Here is a 20077-nt window from a genome sequence, read left to right as displayed (position 1 = left end):
AAGTGACATCATTTTGGCGGAAAACAACGTCACAAATGTCAGCATTGGACCTGATCGATTCTGTTCAATTTTGCGGTATTAGTTGGCAGGCATCAGTCCTGTTAGGCATTATTCTTTGTGTAAATAAAAATGTTAAAATTAATTAAAGGGCCTAAACGCAACGACGCTGTATGTCTGAAAGTTTAGAACATCCTTTTATGGAAATACTTGTCCTTAAACACACAACTTTAAAAGTATAAAATAAATATATAGAAACTACTTCAAACAGGATGGCATAACAGTAACAACCCTCTTATAGCAGGAAATGGGGCAAAATGACAAAAGCAGCCACCATCTTTTCATCCTTCTTTGACCCTCTCACTGGCCAGCTGCAATCTCTGAAAAGATAATTAAAAGACACAGTCTCTAAATATAGCTGCTAAACATATTAAATCATTAAAAAGGCACTAAATATACTAATCAACTCAATTATGCCTTCAAGAAATGACATGGTTTTTTTTTTCCAGCTTATTTATAGACAAAGCAGAAAATCACATGGTTTCCAGAGGCAACGAGCCGAAAATAGCGCTGGAGATGAGCAGGATCACGAGTTCGCATTAAACTCTTGACCTCGCCGATAATCTCCTGTATGTTTCCACAGACATTCTGGAGATTTACGGAAACCCACCTTAGCCTGATAGCAAAGAGCGGGAGAGGATTAGTTTGATATTATACACATGACAGAGTCAAGTGTTTTGGAGGATGGAATGATATTTTGTTTGTGTGTGTGCATCGGTCTGGTTTTCTTATCGCAACTTGACGTGGTCCAAGATGCTGGCTGATACAGAGTGTTTTTTTGGGGGTGATGTAGCGCAGGGCTGGTTCTAACGTCACCTGCTAAACCTCCTGATGCCGCACAATGTGACCTCAGAGCAGACACTGTACAGAGAGAGGATGGAGCCATTAGAGCACTTGTCTGGGACGCTGCGACTCGTCCCGATCGCACGTTCTCTTTAACGCGGTGGCGTGACAGACGGTTTCTCTGAGATCGCATGCGAGAAAGCAAAAACATTCTCTGACACGTGCTTCCCCTTAAGTACTACAAACAGACCCTTAAAATCGTACATGTGTCTGACTTATGACGGCTTATTCTTTGTAGGTGCAGATATGTACGCTACCATTTAAAAGTCTATATCTTTTTTTAAAATGTTTTTTGAAAGTAGTCTTTTTTTTCCAAGGCTGCATTCGTTTGATTAATAATCGACAGTAATGTTGTGAAACATTTTTAGAGTTAAAAAAAAAAAAACTTTTATATACTTGAATATATTTTAAAATGTAATTTATACAAAGCTGTATTTTCAGCATCATTACTCCAGTCTTCAGTCTCTTATGATTCTTTATAAATCATTCTGTGCTGATTTGGAGCTCAATAAACATTAATGTGGCTTTTCCGGCTTTTCTGTGATAAAAAAATGTAATACTGTTTTTTCTTTTTTTTTTCTTTTCAGGATTCTTTGAGGAATAGAAAGTTCAAAAGAACATCATTCATTAACTGTGTAAAATTATATTTGTCTTTATACTGTCACTTTTGATCAAATATAATGCATCCTTGCTGAAGAAAAGTATTAAATTTACCTTTTGTTTCAGTAGTGTGAAGGGTTCTGGGATGTAATTCTGAAGCTTCGGACAGCCTCTGGTCAATATTTATGTTAATTTATCAAAAATAGCAGCCAGGACTTTCTGCAAAAACACTCCTTTCTCATACCGCAGTCACACAATGGTGAAAAAATATGAGTAAACAGTTCCATTCATATTTCATTATTTTGTGAAAACAACATCCAAATGCACTTTATCAGAATAACTATTACAAATTATTAATAGTAACTAAATTAATATTCATTATAGTAGTAGTCTGGTTTCACAGACATGGCTTAGACTAATCCAGGATTAGGCCTTAGTTCACTTAGGGCATTTAAGTGGCTTTTATAAATGTACCAATGTTTCTTCTTGAGACTAAACAATGGCAGTGACGTACTTTAAGATGTCAGGGAAAGTTACTTTCAGTTAAAACAGCTCAAATACACAATTTAGTCTGGGGCTAGGCTTAAAGGAGTAGTTCACTTTAAAAAAAAAAACTTTTGCTGATAATTTACTCACCCCCATGTCTTTCTTTCTTCCGTCGAAAAGAAATGAAGGTTTTTGATGAAAACATTCCAGCATTTTTCTCCATATAATGGACTTCACTGGTAACCAAACGGTTCAAGGTCCAAAAGACAGTTTCATTGGAGACTGCAAACTGTTCAAAGGGCTTTAAACGATTCCAGACGACGTATAAGGGTCTTATCAAGCGAAACGATCGCTCATTTAATAAATAAATAAGAAAGTTTAAGTTTTATAAGCTCAAATGCTTGCCTTGCTCTGTTGTGTGACGCGTGTTCGTGACTCTCCTGTTCGACTCGTTTATCAAAATGAACGAATCTTTTTTCGTGTCATTTGGTTCATTCAACAAACGTAATCAACGAATTGACTCAGGAAAAGATTTGTTCATTTTGATGAATGAGTTTGAACAGGAGAGTCACACAGAAGGCAACCATTTAAGCTCATAAAACTTAAACTTTGTTTTTTTTTTTTTTAAATGAGCGATGATTTCGTTTGATAAGACTCTTATTCGTCGCCTGGAATCGTTTAAAGCCATTTGAACAGTTTGCACTGAAACTGTCTTTTGGACCTTGAACCGCTTATTGTTTACCAGTAAAGTGCATAATGTAGATAAATATCCTGGAATGTTTTCATCAAAAACCATAATTTCTTTTCGACTGAAGAAAGAATGACATGGGCATCTTGGATGACATGGGGGTGAGTAAATTATCAGCAAAAGCCTTTGTCTGTGAAACCAAGGGTTAAAGTAATATGTGTAATATGGACACGTGATATGTTATTGTGCATTTAACACAGATTTACAAGTCAAATGCTAATCCTAAATCTCAGTTTGCATTTGATCTGAACAGTTTTGAGCATGAAGATCCACAAAGCATGCTTAAAACCACCCCCCCTCATTACTCAAAACATGTCGGCTTCTTGCAGGTATTTGACAGGTAGAGTTGATAGTATTAGACTGTTAAACAAGCTTCGAATACAAACACTCCTCATGAATTATTCATTGGCTGGGGGCTTGTGAATGATGTATGAATTATCTGCCGCATATATTATTAATAGTTTTTTTTTTTTCATTGACTTGCTTTGAATAAAGTACGGATCAATCTAGTCTATGAATATTGCAAATAGTTTGTTTCATTTAAAATGGCTTTTAGGGATTACAAACCGTGTCAGGCTCATAAACGAACATTAATAATAATTAAATGTCTAGGTCTCATATAGTGAACTACATTGGTATCACTCGGTTTATAAGCTGACACTGTCATGGACCCATGCTAACGTATTGAAGTGTTTCTCCACCAAACTCTATCATTTGAATTGACTTTCAAAGCCAAAGCAAGTCCTTTATGATGGCGGCCCCATCTGCAAACACGGCTTCCTGCTTATTCAATACTAATTGAAGAAATTCACCTTTGGAAAGTCCCAGAAAGACGGTGATGTCAGTCCTCATCACTCCTGTGTTTGAGGCTTTTTTTTGATGTCATTCCCAATCTATTTAGGTTCTGACACACAATCGAAGAAGCCTGTCCACGTCTGGCATCTCATTTGGTGGCAGGTGGCAAACAATTAGACACAGCAATTTCAGGGCCGGCAGATGACATTAAAGCATGCAGGAGTGAGTGGTACGACCCGGCGTCAGCGGACAGCCTATGTGAAAGCATTTCAAAAATAATACACTCTGCCATGGCAACTCATTTCTGCCTGCCAGCCTCCATTAGGGTGCTGAGGGGTGAGGACGACAGGAGGGGAGCTGGGGGCGCACGGGGCGCTTCTGTTTAATCTGTCATCAACGCCCTGGAGACCCTCCCTAACACTCACAAACACATTTACACACACACACCACCTTTACTAGTCAGCAGGCACACCTCATCTGTGGCGGCTGCATGCATTACTGCGGATTCATTGTTCCTGTGACTCAATATCCAAGAAGGGAGAAGCACATTGTCTGGGCCTAATCTCTCAGGAGACATACGTTTAAGTATTGGCATAAATCTGGGGCACATTGTAACTTATTCTGGTAAAAGAAATCTGCCTGCTTACTCGTGTAGGAGGGGACATTCTTGCGACCTTGTGCAACGTTCCCTAAAAATGCTCTAAAGGTGACGGAAATTGTTTATAAAAAAGATCCGAGTGAAAAATACGCACACCTAATAGTAATAATTATTATTATTATCATTATTGTATTGAGACGTACAGGGGTTGGACAAAAAAACTGAAACACCTGGTTTTACTACACAATAATTTGTTAGAATGGTGAGGGCCTCATTTTGCATGCAAATACAGCACCAATTGACAGATAGAAGTCCTTCACAGTGACCAGAGGGATTATGAGCCGTTCCTCTTCCAGAACAGTGTCCAGGTCACTATATGATGCTGGTGGACTCGCTCCTCCAAAACACCTCAATAATATTCAGATCTGGTGACTGTCAGAACATGGGAGATGTTCAACGTCACTTTCATCTTCATCAAACCCTTCTGTCACAAGTCTTGCTGTGTGTGTTGGTGCATGATCATGCTGATACACGGTTTGAGCATCAGGTGCTCATGATCCTCCAGAAGGGTTTGGTAGTCCTCGGCAGTGTCGTGTCCATCAAATACAATCAGGATTGTCATGATATTGGAGCTCAAACCATCATTGATCCACCCGTGCTTCACTCTGAAGATTGGCCGCCAGGCATATAGATGTGAAACCTCCAACATTGGCCAGTGTTTCAGTTTCATTGTCCAACCCCTGTAACTAAATCTACTGTACAACAGTAGCCTAATATATTTTGGGCTTATGAGTGTTTATGATCTGAAAATATTTTTTTTTTCTCAGATGATATGGTAAAATGCTCAAGTGACACTCAGAGTGGCTCTGGAGATGAAGTTCATGCATTCATGTTCTTATATAGTGAGGCAGCAGAGGCTGAAAACACTGCAAGCATCACGCTTGCTTCAGTGTGTGTGAGGTAAATGAAACGACACGTACAGTATAAGGCATTCATTCACACCAAAACAAGCAGAATATGCAGGATTCCTATTTAAATATTCCTTTTGCGGTTTAATATTCACAGACACCAATGTTCCCTCTAAGCTGTACGCATGCGCGACCGCTCACTTCTGAAAAGCACTCTGGGTTCGGACAAAAAATTCCAAGCTCGGAGCCCTCCCCCTGGACAGCACGCCAAATACGCATAATCTTTACTCTGTTTAATTGATGTGAATGTGAACTCGTGAATAATAATAGGTCCGAATTGCGAAAAAAAAAGTCAGAATTTGGGATAAAAATATTATAGGTTTAAATGTTACCGATGTAAAATGTTATAGGTTTAAATATTATTTTATGCTCTAACTGTAGGGCTAACACAGTATATCCCCTCTGAACTACATACAGTATGTGAATATTGTATTTAATTTCAATATTTAAAGGTGGGGTATGTGATTTTTTTTTTTTTTTTACCATTTTTTCAAAATTACTTGAAATTCTATTCCAACTTACAGCCACTGAGTTATTAGGAACCAGACAGTTTCTGGTCTCATTGACTTCCAGTTTCTTCTAAATATCAGAAAATCGTCTGAATGCATTAGAAAACGGTAAAACTTAACTGTTTCACTCTGGGGGAGTTGTAAAATGAGCCTATTTCCAAAAAAGTTGAGTATCCCTTTAATACTTGAATATTGAATTTAATAGAAGGCTAATCATCGCAGGTTTCATCAGTCCAGTTTGTCGCTTGCTACCATATACATTTAGCTTCCAAGGGCGTCCTCGGCGCCAGTAATCTATACAAATGTAGACCATTCCGATTCTGACATCCAAAAGGCACAACAAGACATTTACCCTCTCATTCAGTAGATTTTACTCATTGTCCTCTATTTGTTACCACTGATACATAAAAGTAAATAAACATCATGTGCAAAATACAAATGAGATCAGGCTGAACAAATATCGCCAAGAGTGCAGGTCAAAGAGTGAGACTTAGGCCTCGAAAACAGCAAAACCCTCTTAACGTCCAGCTGGAGATAACTTTTAGTCAAAGTGTACAGGTTATTATAAAAAAAAAAAAAGTTTCCATTTACAGTATTTCTGTTTACACGTGTTTTGATTTGAACAGCAACAGCTTTGCAGTGCAACTGAAGACATGTGTTAAGAGCAGAGACTTATCACGTTGAGATTTTATCTGGCCTTGGAATGTAAACACACCACAAAACGCTCAAACACATCTCTGAGACATTTTCAAACACAGCAATTCTTCGTGATAGAAAGTATGGGGAATTTAAAGTGAGTTATGGCTTGCTTATGACCAAGAAAATCATTATGGCCATTCCTCAGGGAAAAGACTAATCTAAGAATTCATCATGGTTTGACTGAGATGCATCGTGTAGTGTTTAAAGGCACGGAAGGGATCACATGCACACAGAAAAGGTCACGGTACTTTTAAGGGCCTTGTACGTATACATCTGCAGTAAATGGGCTACTGAAGTGCTATTGGTGACAAGAAACATTCAATCAAGATCAAGCAACACGTTTTTCACATTTGGCGTGCCGTCAGTACAGTAAAGAGAAATGATTAGTCTTTGGATTTGAGTCCTTCGATCTTTTGTCACATGACTTGTCACCGTATTGAATAGCCTAGTAATTCACACTTTTTCTCACTTTTTACAAACAAGCATGTAGTTCATGTAAAATATAATAGTAGTTAATTAATGTATAATATATAATAAAACACACCACAGATGCACAGGAAACATTTAGAAAAGAGATGGACAGGGACAATAATAAGATGGAACTTCTATTTTTCAGATAATGCTTATTGCACATATTTTGTACTTTAATGCCTAAATATAAAACAATATATATTCAGACGCAGTCAAAAATACGAATCTAATGTTGCATTTGATGTGAGTTACCAGCGGTAACGTGACAAAGAAGGACTCAAAACCCGAAGACTTGAAGAAAATGAACATTCCTCTTTCTAGTACTGACAGCATAGCCTCTATTGCTACGAGACTCGAAATATGAACTAATCATTTCTCTTTCCGGCCCTGCTGTATCACACACGGCACGGCCCAGCAGACAGCACAGATCAGAGTTAGACACTGACGAGTCCACAACTAACGTCTCGAGACACGAGAGGAGGAGAACAAATATGATGATAAATATGAAGTTGCAAAGGAAAAAAACGTCTCAGATCAGGAGGTTAGGTGAACTAACAGAATCAGACTGCAATAGCCTGAACTTAAAACACAACAACTAATCAATTAATACAACATTTCAGTTTCTAATAATTACCCTATAGTTTATTTTTATTCTTTTTACAAGTGAAATCAAGACATGCTTAAGTACTAGATGTGTTGGGATATTTAACATACCATTTTAATTATATTATGCTGAAATGAACGAAATGACTTGAAAAAAAAATGTTAATTTTGCTATTTGGCAACCATGCTGATGTATACCTCTACTATTTGGCAACCATACTGATGTATATTGCTGCCACCTGGTGGAGGTTCATATGAATCCATTTTAACACTGTTACAGTACTTCTGGTTTGATATAAGTTGAGTTCAATCAACAGCTTTTGTAGTATAATGTTAATAAACATAAAGATATACTAGATTGTAAACTAGATTTAAGATGAGGCACTTACAGTTCAAATGAATGGGGACAAAGTTGGAGGATTCAAAAGCATAAATGTAAAGCAATTATATGAATTCCTCTGTTAAAATGTGTTTATTATTTGAGCCGCATAAACCCTAAAATCCTGAAACGACTCAAATTATGATTTAAACATTGCGTGTCTTGGCGACAAACTTGTAAAATTGAATATAACATCACAAACTGTTTACAAACTGGCCCCATTGACCTCACTGTAATCCAGATTTCTGCTTTTTAAAAGAAAGGAGGTATGAGTAGTAATAAACATTATGAGCTTATTATGAACTTAAAGCTACACTGTGCAACTCTTTTAGTTTATTCTTAGCTAAAAACACTTAGTTCTTTCAAAAATATATGTGCTCATTAATGTATATTTACTTCGTTCAAGTAATAAAGTATTCTCGTGAGTGTATAATATGCCATTGAAAATACATCCGGGTAAGGGGTTCTAATGTCGGTCGCCATGTTGCCCCTCCATCTTGAAAGTACATTAGCCAAAGAGGGACATACCCGTTAATTAAAGCTTCGCCTTTTGCGTTTACGTTTGTGTTAACACTCATGGACGAGGTCGAACTGGAAGCCATGTTAATCTTGGACTACATTGGCCACCGTAGGTGTTAAAACGAAATCGGAATTGAGAAGAACAGAAACTAATATTCACTGGATGGTCATATACCTTTTCACCGCTAGATGGGGGTAAAAATCACACAGTGTAGCCTTAACTTGTCCAAAACCTGGAATACAGGACATGTACAACTCAAAATGTCCGAGAAGATGGTACCTGTCAAAGGAATGGAACTGCATGGGTAACATGGCTTGGGCTTCCCTCTTCATGGCCTGGTGGTCAGGGTAAGGCAGGCTGTCCGGCCCGCTCTCTGTGCTCTCCACGGGAGCAGCTACCAGGCTCTTCAGGATTTCCTTGACATTGATGCCTTTGTTGGACTGGCTGATGCTGGAGATGGATGAGGCGGGTTTGAGGTGCTCCACGGTTGATGGCTCAATCAAGCTTTCCTGTGACCTGGCCTCCGATGACAGGGTGCAGAACAGACCGCTCATGCCGTTCGGACCACCCATGGCGATCTCCAGGTCGGCCCCGTTCATCACGCTGGATACCTGCTCGTCACCCAGTCCCGAGTCAGAGTGAGGGAAGGATGACTCCTGACGGGACTCCTCCAGCACACTGAGAGCTTCCTTGCGGCCATCAGAGAGGGCTGATGGGTACTCTGAAGGTCACATATCATAGTATTAATAAAATACAATACAAATACATGTATTTCTTTGTGACTAAAGTCAAGGACGAGAGAGGACCAGGCCTATTTTTTCGTTGTGTTTTGTTTATGTTTGTGCGTCTGTCATCAATGAAGGGCTCCCGCTTTAGTTTCGTTTTGATGTTTGTTCATTTTGAAATAGGGCTGTCACAATAATTAAATTTAATAATTTTCACACCACGGTTAACGTGGCTAAAAAAAAGTCACAGTAACAATATATCGCGATATCTATAGACCATTTCACAAGATGTAAACTGGTCCAGAAACACTTCCTGTTTCAGTTTGTAACTGAAGAGTTCAGATGCAAAAGCCTCTAAGTGCCATTTGAAATCTTCTTCTTTAATGATGATTTTTATCAAACTTATATATTTAAGTTCAGTAATTTCACTTAAATAACAATTAATAGGTAATCATCATTGCCATTTAAGTGAAATCACTGAACTTAAATATACAAGCTTGATAAAAATGATCATTCTAGAAGAAAATTTCAAATGGCACTTAGAGGCTTTTGCATCTGAACTCTTCAACTGTTTTCTTTATTTCACATGTAAAGAAAACATTTTTAAAGATGTTTGTTTAACTTTTTGATTCAGTTTTAAATGTTCTGTTGGTTGTATTTTATCCCAGCTTTTATGTAGTGTTAAAAAAATGAGACAGGAAGTGCTTCTGGGCCAGTGTTGTTTACATCTTGTGAAATGGTCTATAGAAACCTTTTTGTACCAGTCAAATTCATCTTTACATTGTTTATCTTGTGTTTCGCTTTCTCTTTTTAGCACATGCATCACACCATTGCATACAACAATTGAGACTCTGGCTTCTTTTTGTTCAACCGTGAGCATTATAACAACACAACTAATACCTTAATATGTTAATGTGTGTCTCTATTTGTAACCCAAATCCATACCCAAATTAAAATACATAGTTCATGAAGCCTTTGGATTTGTAGAATCAATTAAAACACATTTAGCAGCTTGTTGTCATATCGTCAGAATTAATTAAGTTAATAATACAATTCTGAGATATTTGGAACATTTTCAAGATGCTGCTATGTGATTTCATTTAAAGGAGACTAAGATGCTAACCGCATTTAGCTTAGCACAGAGTTTAAATTCAATTTATGAGAATAACAGCATATTGTACTTGTTATAGTGTCAGTCGAGTGATTGAAATACCTTCCTTCTGTGAAATGATGTGGCTTCTTATCACAGAATGAGACATACACATATTTATACACATAAATACACATATCCTTAGCGAAAATAACCAAGATGGCTTGAAGAACACAGATAAACATTATACTGTCACAATGGTGGGTTATTCTCTTTATGTTTATTCAGTCAAAAGGTCTGTGTCTGCATGATTCAGCTGTATCTATCTATCTATCTATCTATCTATCTATCTATCTATCTATCTATCTATCTATCTATCTATCTATCTATCTATCTATCTATCGGACAATAAAACTCTGTCTCCAATCTCTTCCTGTTGTGCTCCAGATGTTGGGTAATATTCATCTAGAGCAAGGTCACTAGGCCCGTTTCAGTCATGGGGCACGTCTGGATGGCGATTTGGGTGCAGACAATGGCCTGCTACATGCTGTTAGGAAAAAATCCCATCCATAGCCTTTCTTTCCTGAAATTTATGAGGGTGATGCAGCGTAGTGCCTCAGCCTCTATGATCCCATTCTCCTCTGGTGGATTGCTTTCCTAATGCGCACTGACAGATGGGTCTGGAAATAGCAGCGTCTCTCCATGTTCATTCTTCATGGATCTTCTTTCTTTATAACCTTTTTTCTCTTTTTTTCTTTCTCACTCTATTTCTTTTCACTATAAAAAAAATGCCTAAAATGAACACTAATTTCTAGTCATTTGATGCATCGATCAAACTACTGGACATTTATCCAATTTTGTGACCGCTTTACAGAAAAAGCCAGCAGTGATTTCCTTAAAGAATTTTGCAAGGGCTGCATGTTTAATTGTAGGTGGGATAATTAGTGGTGCTTATGAATGATAGATGTAGGCAGGTGGTGAAGAGGAAGGTTTTTGACATTAGCTTGAAACTGAACCTGTGGAGACTTAAAAAAAAAAAAAAAAAAAAAAAAACTACCTGGCTAAATAAAATACATTTGTAATGCAAATAAGAAATACAAACGAAGTTGTTCAGATTATTGTAAATATAAGCTAATAAGTACATTAAGCTGCATCAACAAACAAAACATTAGCCACTACAACACCTGTGCTGGTGGGGGAATTTATCTCCTGCCGAATGCCTCTTCCTGATTGGCTGATAGACCTGACAGTCTCCCTCTGGGGTTCCAGGATGTCCCGGTACTTAGACACCATGAGCACTGAGATAAAATAGACAACAGCGAGAGCAAGGAACTGGGCCTGCTTGCTGTCATCCTGTGAAGCGCAACACAACAGAAATAAAGGTTATGAAGAAGAGTCAACATGACGTGAAAAGCAGAAATGCTACTCTGAACTGATTCTAATTCAGTTAACAGAGTTATATTACAGAGTATAAAAACAAAAATGCATTAAAATCTGGAATTCGTCATCTAATTAACCTGGAAATATAATATAATATAATATAATATAATATAATATAATATAATATAATATAATATAATATAATATAATATAATATAATATAATATAATATAATATAATATAATTAAAAACAAGCAAAGAAACAAAATTTAATCCTTTAAATTCAGTAATAACATTTTAGATTTCACAGTCTTTAAACATAAAGGCAAAATTGTGATGCTGACCATGTGAACAAAAAGACTTGTATTAAAGCAAACAAGGTAATTCTAGAAAATTCTTGAAACTGTGGGATACACATAGGCCTACACACTTTCAAGGGACATTCGAGGACCATTTGACATTAACTCACAACGTCCCGAAAGACAGCCGCTCGCAGACGGTTGATGTCCACGTCTTGCAGAAGTCGGTCCGGGTCCTTAATTGGAGAAACATTACTTGGAAAATTTTCTATGGTGGTCTAAGGCAAGAAAAGCACATATTTGAAACAGATATTTAACACTTTAAACAGTTCTCACATTCCAGATCTCATTTACACATTCACACCGTACCCACAGCACCAAATCACACATAAAGTGACAATGTTATATTGTTTGGGGTAAAACGAATGTGACGAGACATTACAACACCTACTTTCACTACTTTCACAAAGAGTGTTTTCACACCTAGTTTGTTTGAACCCTCCAAACGCTCTCGGAGCGGTTCAGCGTGTATATGTGAACAAACCAAGTGATCTCAGACCCGCCCTAAAGGGAAACTGTACTTAAAATATTGATTTAGTCCTTAAATTATAAACTTAATTTAATTGAGGATAGTCATTAATTAAAACAACAAAAGAGAAAATCACTGACTGATCTTCACTGAAAAACTTCAGTACACTTCAATAAGAATCGATGTATAATTTTTACAGTGAAGTATATGTAACATTTTATTTTTTACATGCGTTTATTCAATTTCGTATTTGAATCTGGTGGTCCTACTGTGGCTGAAAAAATGAAGTAGCGTACTGTTTATTTCAATTGTATAGTAAGTTTTGTATTTGTAATGTGTAGCTTTGTTCTTATTTTAAATAACAAAGCTAAAACAATGAACTTCTTCGTCCACTATAGCCTACATGGTCTGTCTTTCATTTTTCTGTTATATTTTGTTTTAATTTTTTTTAAAAGGGACATTAGTGTGGCTGTAATGCTCAGTCACTTGCAAAATAGTAAAAACAACATGAAAAGAATCATTATAAAATCATGAATCATGGTTTTCCTAAAAAAATTGTGATATGATATTTTTTGCCATATCGCCCACCCTTAAAAGAGGGAATAACAAAAGAACAGTGTTATAATACCACATAAAAGTAAAACAAAAAACAACAGAAGTACATGTGTACATGAAATGAAGGATTCCTGTCCCTTCTACGACAATCTAGATGAAATTTTGGGTGCAAGCGCTTGTGATTGTCTCACAGATGTTGTTGAAGGTGGAAGTGTGCACATACAAACTGCACAGAAAGCTGGGATGTGAGGTTTTTTTAGGTTGTAGTGTGTACAACAAAGGGTCTGAGATCACTTCAATGCAGAAAAGGATCAAAAAAGGAACCGGGTTCTCTTTAGAGTCCACTAAAGTGTGAACACAAAAAGGACTGAGGTCACTTTCGGCTGGTTCGCTTTCTGGTTTACTTTAAAGGAGCCGTATGCAAAATTTCTTGCATACAGCTCCTTTAAGTGAACTAGGTTTGGTTCTTTTAACAAACTAAACTCACCTAAAGGATTATTAGGAACACCTGTTCAATTTCTCATTAATGCAATTATCTAATCAACCAATCACATGGCAGTTGCTTCAATGCATTTAGGGGTGTGGTCCTGGTCAAGACAATCTCCTGAACTCCAAACTGAATGTCAGAATGGGAAAGAAAGGCGATTTAAGCAATTTTGAGCATGGCATGGTTGTTGGTGCCAGACGAGCCGGTCTGAGCATTTCACAATCTGCTCAGTTACTGGGATTTTCACGCCCAACCATTTCTAAGGTTTACAAAGAATGGTGTGAAAAGGGAAAAACATCCAGTATGCGGCAGTCCTGTGGGCGAAAATGCCTTGTTGATGCTAGAGGTCAGAGGAGAATGGGCCGACTGATTCAAGCTGATAGAAGAGCAACTTTGACTGAAATAACCACTCGTTACAACCGAGGTATGCAGCAAAGCATTTGTGAAGCCACAACACGCACAACCTTGAGGCGGATGGGCTACAACAGCAGAAGACCCCACCGGGTACCACTCATCTCTACTACAAATAGGGAAAAGAGGCTACAATTTGCAAGAGCTCACCAAAATTGGACAGTTGAAGACTGGAAAAACGTTGCCTGGTAGAGTCAGAATTTGGCGTAAACAGAATGAGAACATGGATCCATCATGCCTTGTTACCACTGTGCAGGCTGGTGGTGGTGGTGTAATGGTGTGGGGGATGTTTTCTTGGCACACTTTAGGCCCCTTAGTGCCAATTGGGCATTGTTTAAATGTCACGGCCAACCTGAGCATTGTTTCTGACCATGTCCATCCCTTTATGGCCACCATGTACCCATCCTCTGATGGCTACTTCCATGGATGGATTTGCACCATGTCACAAAGCTCGAATCGTTTCAAATTTGCTCATGACAATGAGTTCACTGTACTAAAATGCCCCCACAGTCACCAGATCTCAACCCAATAGAGCTTCTTTGCTATCCTACCAATATGGGCCAACATTTCTAAAGAATGCTTTCAGCATCTTGTTGAATAATGCCACGTAGAATTAAGGCAGTTCTGAAGGTGAAACGGGGTCAAACATAGTATTAATAGGTGTTCCTAATAATCTTTTAGGTGAGTGTATATGTGAAAACACCTTTTGAAGAAAGACAGCTTGAATGCTTGAGTACACAAAGAATATTACATGGTGTCAAATCAAGATTTAAAAAAATAAAATAAGTAAAATATAAAATAAATAATAGAAAATATATTTTATAATAAAAAAGATCACTTTGAAAACATGAAAACATTACTCTAATTGCATTTTTTTTTTATTATTATTATTATTATATCAACAATTGTGTAGAGTGCCTGGATGCAGTGTTACAGTGTGTGTAGTAAGCTGGGTACCTTGTTGGCCGTGGACACACTTTGCAGGCCCTCCTGAGACTTACTGCAGGGAAAAGAGGACTTCAGACTTCTGTCCCTCTGACGCTGACGACACTCTAAACAGTTCCTCACGGCCACACAACATACTGAGACAGAGAGAAATAAAAGAGCATGAAATATAAATATATGGAAACATGGAAAAAGATGAATAAAATATTTCAAAATAGGTTTGATCTCTATCCTGTTTTAAAAGTAACTCATATATGTTGTTGTAAATTTAAAAGTAATGTGTTTCTCTTTTCTCCCGAATAGCACCAAAACTGATCAATAGTCTGAAGAATAAAGTCAAAGTCGGTTGGAAGAGTCTTTTGGAAATTTATGCTGAACTAGGGGTGAGTCATATCACGATTTTTGAAGAAATACAGTATCTAAAGTGAATTGTATCAGTTGCCGTTACATACTGTACAACGTGATGTGCATTCACATTCCCATGTTAACGCAAAGGTCTAGTTATACTCACTGGACACTGCAATTCACAAAAGTTCATTATTTATAGTATGTGCTGTAAAGCCTTGCCGACTAAATATTTAATTCGCGTGTTGATGGGCTGTTCTAACATGTGCTTTTCTGAGCGCATACATCCATGCGCATATACATGCACTTAAAAGCCTGTCAAACAGTGCCTGGTTACTGGACTTTAAAGTTATCTTTCAAGTCTTATTGGCTTAATACTGTCAAATACACCCCTTTACATAAACACAGTTGCTTATGTCTAAAGTGAAAGCAAACAATTGAAAGAAAATCATTTGAGTGTCAAATCTTACCGATCTTAAAGTGACAGTAGCCTAATAGTAAATATGCTGCCGCTTGTCCTTGAAGGAATAGTTCACCCAAAAATGAAAACTCTGTTCTCATAACTGTTTGGTTAGCCATATTCTTCAAAATAACTTTTATTTTCGACAGAAGAAACTTATTTGTTTTGAAAATAGGAACATCAGTTTGGCTGTAATGCTTAGTCAGTTGCAAAATAGGAAAACCAATATGAAAAAGAACTGTGATAAAATCATGATTTTCCTTTAAAAAAAAAAAAATTGCAGTATCGCCCACACCTATGCTGAACATTTTAAAGGTGTTTTCTTTTCATGGTACAATCTTTAAAATGTGTCCTGAGCTGACACCTGTAAACACTTATACACATACCTAGTCTGAGGCACTGTCGCATCAGTCCACCTGAGGACATGTTTTTCTCAGCTTCAATCTCGCTGAAGTTGAGTGAACTTGCGAAGACCAGCACATCGACCATAGCCATCAGCCGGGTCAGAAAGATCAGGGCCGTCTCAGAAGACATGCCCTGCGTCGCCTCAATGCCGTCCATTTCAGTCTGACAGATACGGTAATAGAGAGCACAAGGGTATTATCTGAGATCACGGAAAGTCATCACACTATCCTGTTTGCACATTTGTTATAACATTGATCAGTTGTTCTCTTCAGTACAAAAGTGAAACATTCAGGGTGTGAATGGGTGGATTAGGTAAAATGTGACAAAACACAGCACACCCTGTTAACTAGGATGAGAAAGGACATGCAAAGTAATGGTAGATGCTTTGAAGGATGCAGGATTGCTTGTGGTCGGTAATATTTTTTTAATGTTTCTGAAAGAAGTCTCTTATGCTCACCAAGACTGCATTATTTGATCAAAATATAGTAAAAAATAACTGTTTTCTATTTTAATATAATGTAAAATGTAATATATTCCTGATGAAAAGCTGAATTTTCAGCATCATTACTCCAGTCTTCAGTGTCACATGATCCTTCAGAAATCATTTTAATAGTCTGAAGAAACATTTATTGTTGAAAAAATGTTTTGCTTTACATTTTTGTAGAAACTGTGATAAAAAAAAAAAAATCTAACTGACCCCAATTTTTTTAACATTAGTGGATATGTGTATGACATTCATCAAATTATCCCAAATGAGAACTAGCATCGGTTTTTAATGTGTGATTGCATTAATATGTAAATTAGCACTTTTATATTGACTAAATCTTAAACATACAAATACAAGAGATACTAAGCAAATTTAAAACGAAAACTACTAAATGGAAAGTAGATCCTGTGACCCGGACTTTTAAAAGTCAATATTTCCATGTTTTCATGACAAGTCATCATGACAATTCTTGCATTTTTTATGGAATATTATTAAGCCTATCCACAATGTCCACATTATTATTTTGTATTTTTTTTTCTTTTTTTAAATACATGTGCCCTCCAAATCTATAATCAAAATAACTTCCCTGCCTTCTTGTAAGAACTTCCCATCCCAGGACAACCTGTCATCGACATGAGATCCACCAATGGCAAACCACAACGATCCAACTATCTAATCAATTCCTGATGCACAAAATCAAGTCCTGCGATACATTTTTTCTTGTTCAAGAAGCGCTACACTCATATATACGGCACATCGTTCATAGGGAATGATTCATAGTTTCATGATGACTTTTAAATAAAATATAATTTGTGTGTGTAATGGGAAAGTATGACATGACTGAGAGAAAATGGAAATGAACCACAGAACATTCAAAATAGCCTGCTGATAATAATTGGTACTAACCTTGGTATTCTTGGCATAAACAACAATAAATAAAGCAAAAGAGAAAAACTTAGTTAAAACATACTCAAGAGTGAAGAAGAATATATTTAAAATAAGGTAACCTATAGCGTCCTCCCTGAGGTATTCTGTTATTGTCCACACTAATAATGTTTCAGTTGTAAAACGGATTGATATGCTTTCCAAAGATGATACATTTAAAAACACCGCTTTCGTGCTGTCGTGTTATCTTCTGGACTATGGAAACGGAGGGCTTTTAACATGAATATGCTTTATCTAATCAAAAATCAAATTAATTAAATTAATTAAATTAATTCCTTAAAAGTTAACCATTTCAAATGAGTAAAACCAAACAACCAAAACAACATAAATTGAAGTCACCATTATGGTGATATGTGTTTGTTTTAGGTTTGTTTTAAAATTACAATTTTCTCCTTCAGTGATTCTGCTTGTTAACATCAGGCATCTTCAATGTTGGCAATGTAAAATAAAGAGTTCTTAATTAATCTTTGACGTCTGTCAGTTATAGTGAGATTTTTATATATATATATTTTTGGTGTAAAAAATTACTGTATAATAAATGGTGTAACCATTGTAAATGGTTAACCTTTAAGGAATAATTTGATTAATTATTGCTCAATTCTAATTTGTTAAATTTAATTAATAATATTGCTTGTAATCTGTTGCCACGATTCTATTGATTAGATAAAGCGTATTCATTTTTACAGTTTAGGGAGTAGTATTGTGCCTGTTATGATATTCACTTTCACACAGTTGCTAAAATATGTTACTTTGCACACTCTTCATATCACAATCCTGCAAAGATGACAGAAAATGTAACCTAATCACATTTACTGTCCTCCGGCAAATTTGAGAGCATTTTTGACTAAACAAATAATGGCGACTGAGTGCGAATCTGGATGCATCAGTGAATGGTGAGATATTTTGCTAAATAAAATGATCCTGTCAGAAGAATTGTGTGATACCTTTCTATGTGTTGTTCCGTCTCAGTGAGCTTTTATGAGGGTTTACTCATGCGCAGTTAGGTGGAAATAAAAGGTTTTTTTCAATGTTTCAGTGTGGGCGAGAAACTTTTAGAAAATGCTAGTGTGGACCGTGTTCAAAAGTATCCGTTTTAATGTAGAGTAGACGTTTGAGCAGCTGTGCTTGCAGTAATCTATGATGGCCACTGGGTGTCAGTATCGTCAAAGCTCTGGCACACTTACAGAGGGCGACGTGGCAGCGGACAGCAGGGGAAGGATTCCTCCACAGGCGATGATGATGTTATCCACCATCTGTGAGATCAGGTGAATGGTGTTGTGTACAAATATTATGTTCTCGTTGCTGTTGACAAAGTCCATAATGGATTTTGTCGAATGACTATGATGGGCAAGAGAAAGGGAGGGTGAGAAAGACAAAAACAACGATAAAGAGACATACATCACAATAAGGACAAGTTGATTTTTGTTGTTATAGGCTACAATCATAAGAGTAGACAGAATTTATTATTTGACATAAGCAACAAAACAAAACTGCAAGACAGAAAGAATTACAGTCCCTTTGGGGGAAAAAATAGGCCTAGATAAAGTATGATATAGTAAATGGATTTGTGTTTTCATGTCAAATACTTTATGGTGTAAACTGTAGCCACTGACCTTCTCCAAATGTGTACATCTGATTCTAGTGCAAAGAGCAAATCTGTAAGCAAGCGCTGGTGCATTGGGGACCATTTGAACTCTGGGATACGGAACATGGTGGTGCGGGGACCAGGGCTGAACTGTCGACGCTGCTCTTCTGTCATCGGCATGCCTCTGAAGCCCAGATCCACACGCAGGTCTCTATCCAGATGACTACCAGAACGGCCGTGCAAACTCTGAAAGCAAACCAATGCTTCTAAAACACAAAACTAATAAACTTAAAAATACAGGCATCTTAGAAAATGTATACAGCGTTGACCGTTTATGACAGGAGTAATAATGAAGCGTTTGTGTAGAATTTCTGGTATTTCATGGCATGGAGGAGAGATTGTGTTCTTTCTTCCAAAAGACGATACAAAAAAGCCTTCATGCTGGAAACAACTTTGGTTTCTTGAAAGTCGGCTGTAGAAGAGTGCAGGATGCAGACAGTTGAAGTTATGTCATTTCTTCAGGCAGGTTTTTTTGTTGTTGTTGTTTTGTTTTCGTTTCAAGCTCGCTTTGGCAAGCTGTAGACTTCATTTTCCTCTAGGGTCCACAATACATCACACAACACCTCAAAAGCAGTTTTGGCAGACATAAAGATGTAAAAAAACGGAACTCTTTTACATTTTGAAGTTTTTTAATGGTATGGTAAATTATGGTAACTATGGTCAATTCAAATATCACCATATTTTTGTAATAGCTGATGGATAAAATTGAACACAATGACATTTAGACAAGAGTCGACTATTAATTAAGATTATGAGATTTATTTAATTGAAACGCTGAGCTGTCTTCTCAGGACATTTTCATAAATGTCAGCTCAATTTATTTATTATAAATTCGGTTGGCCAAAACAAAAAATGATTTCATATATTTAAATGTTAACCTCTTTTTTTTTAATTTCATAATTGTTTTAATTTTTAAATGTTGCTTAAAGGCATATGATTTGATCAACATATGTCTAGTATAAATTTCATCCCGGGCTATGTTCAATGAAGTTAAAAAAGGATTGATAAATGTTTAAAGATTAGGAACAAATATGATAAATAATTAATGTTTATCTAAATTGTCCATAAAAATAAATAAATAAATAAAAATTAA

At 36.7% G+C, this 20077-nt stretch overlaps 1 protein-coding gene across 12 annotated transcripts in view; it reads right to left on the bottom strand.

Moving 5' to 3' along the window:
* nbeab (neurobeachin b) overlaps window positions 1–20077 on the bottom strand; it is a 279115-nt gene that overhangs the window by 147347 nt on the left and 111691 nt on the right. For 11 of the 12 annotated variants that reach the window (XM_089121103.1, XM_089121105.1, XM_089121110.1 and 8 more), the window contains exons 23-29: window positions 18953–19170; window positions 18524–18677; window positions 15889–16069; window positions 14710–14834; window positions 11941–12048; window positions 11276–11444; window positions 8556–8997 (exon numbers count right to left, since the gene is read on the bottom strand). In XM_089121103.1, coding sequence (XP_088977229.1) covers window positions 8556–8997; window positions 11276–11444; window positions 11941–12048; window positions 14710–14834; window positions 15889–16069; window positions 18524–18677; window positions 18953–19170 — 1397 coding nt within the window. The remainder of the gene's footprint in view (window positions 1–8555; window positions 8998–11275; window positions 11445–11940; window positions 12049–14709; window positions 14835–15888; window positions 16070–18523; window positions 18678–18952; window positions 19171–20077) is intronic. The other variant, XM_089121108.1, reaches the window with a different exon arrangement.

Source organism: Pimephales promelas, chromosome 16 (assembly GCF_988280905.1).
Source record: "Pimephales promelas chromosome 16, fPimPro1.hap1.1, whole genome shotgun sequence".
NCBI classification, from domain to species: Eukaryota; Metazoa; Chordata; class Actinopteri; order Cypriniformes; family Leuciscidae; genus Pimephales; species Pimephales promelas.
Note: the sequence above shows the minus strand (reverse complement) of the source record. Positions and strands in the feature narration are given on the sequence as shown.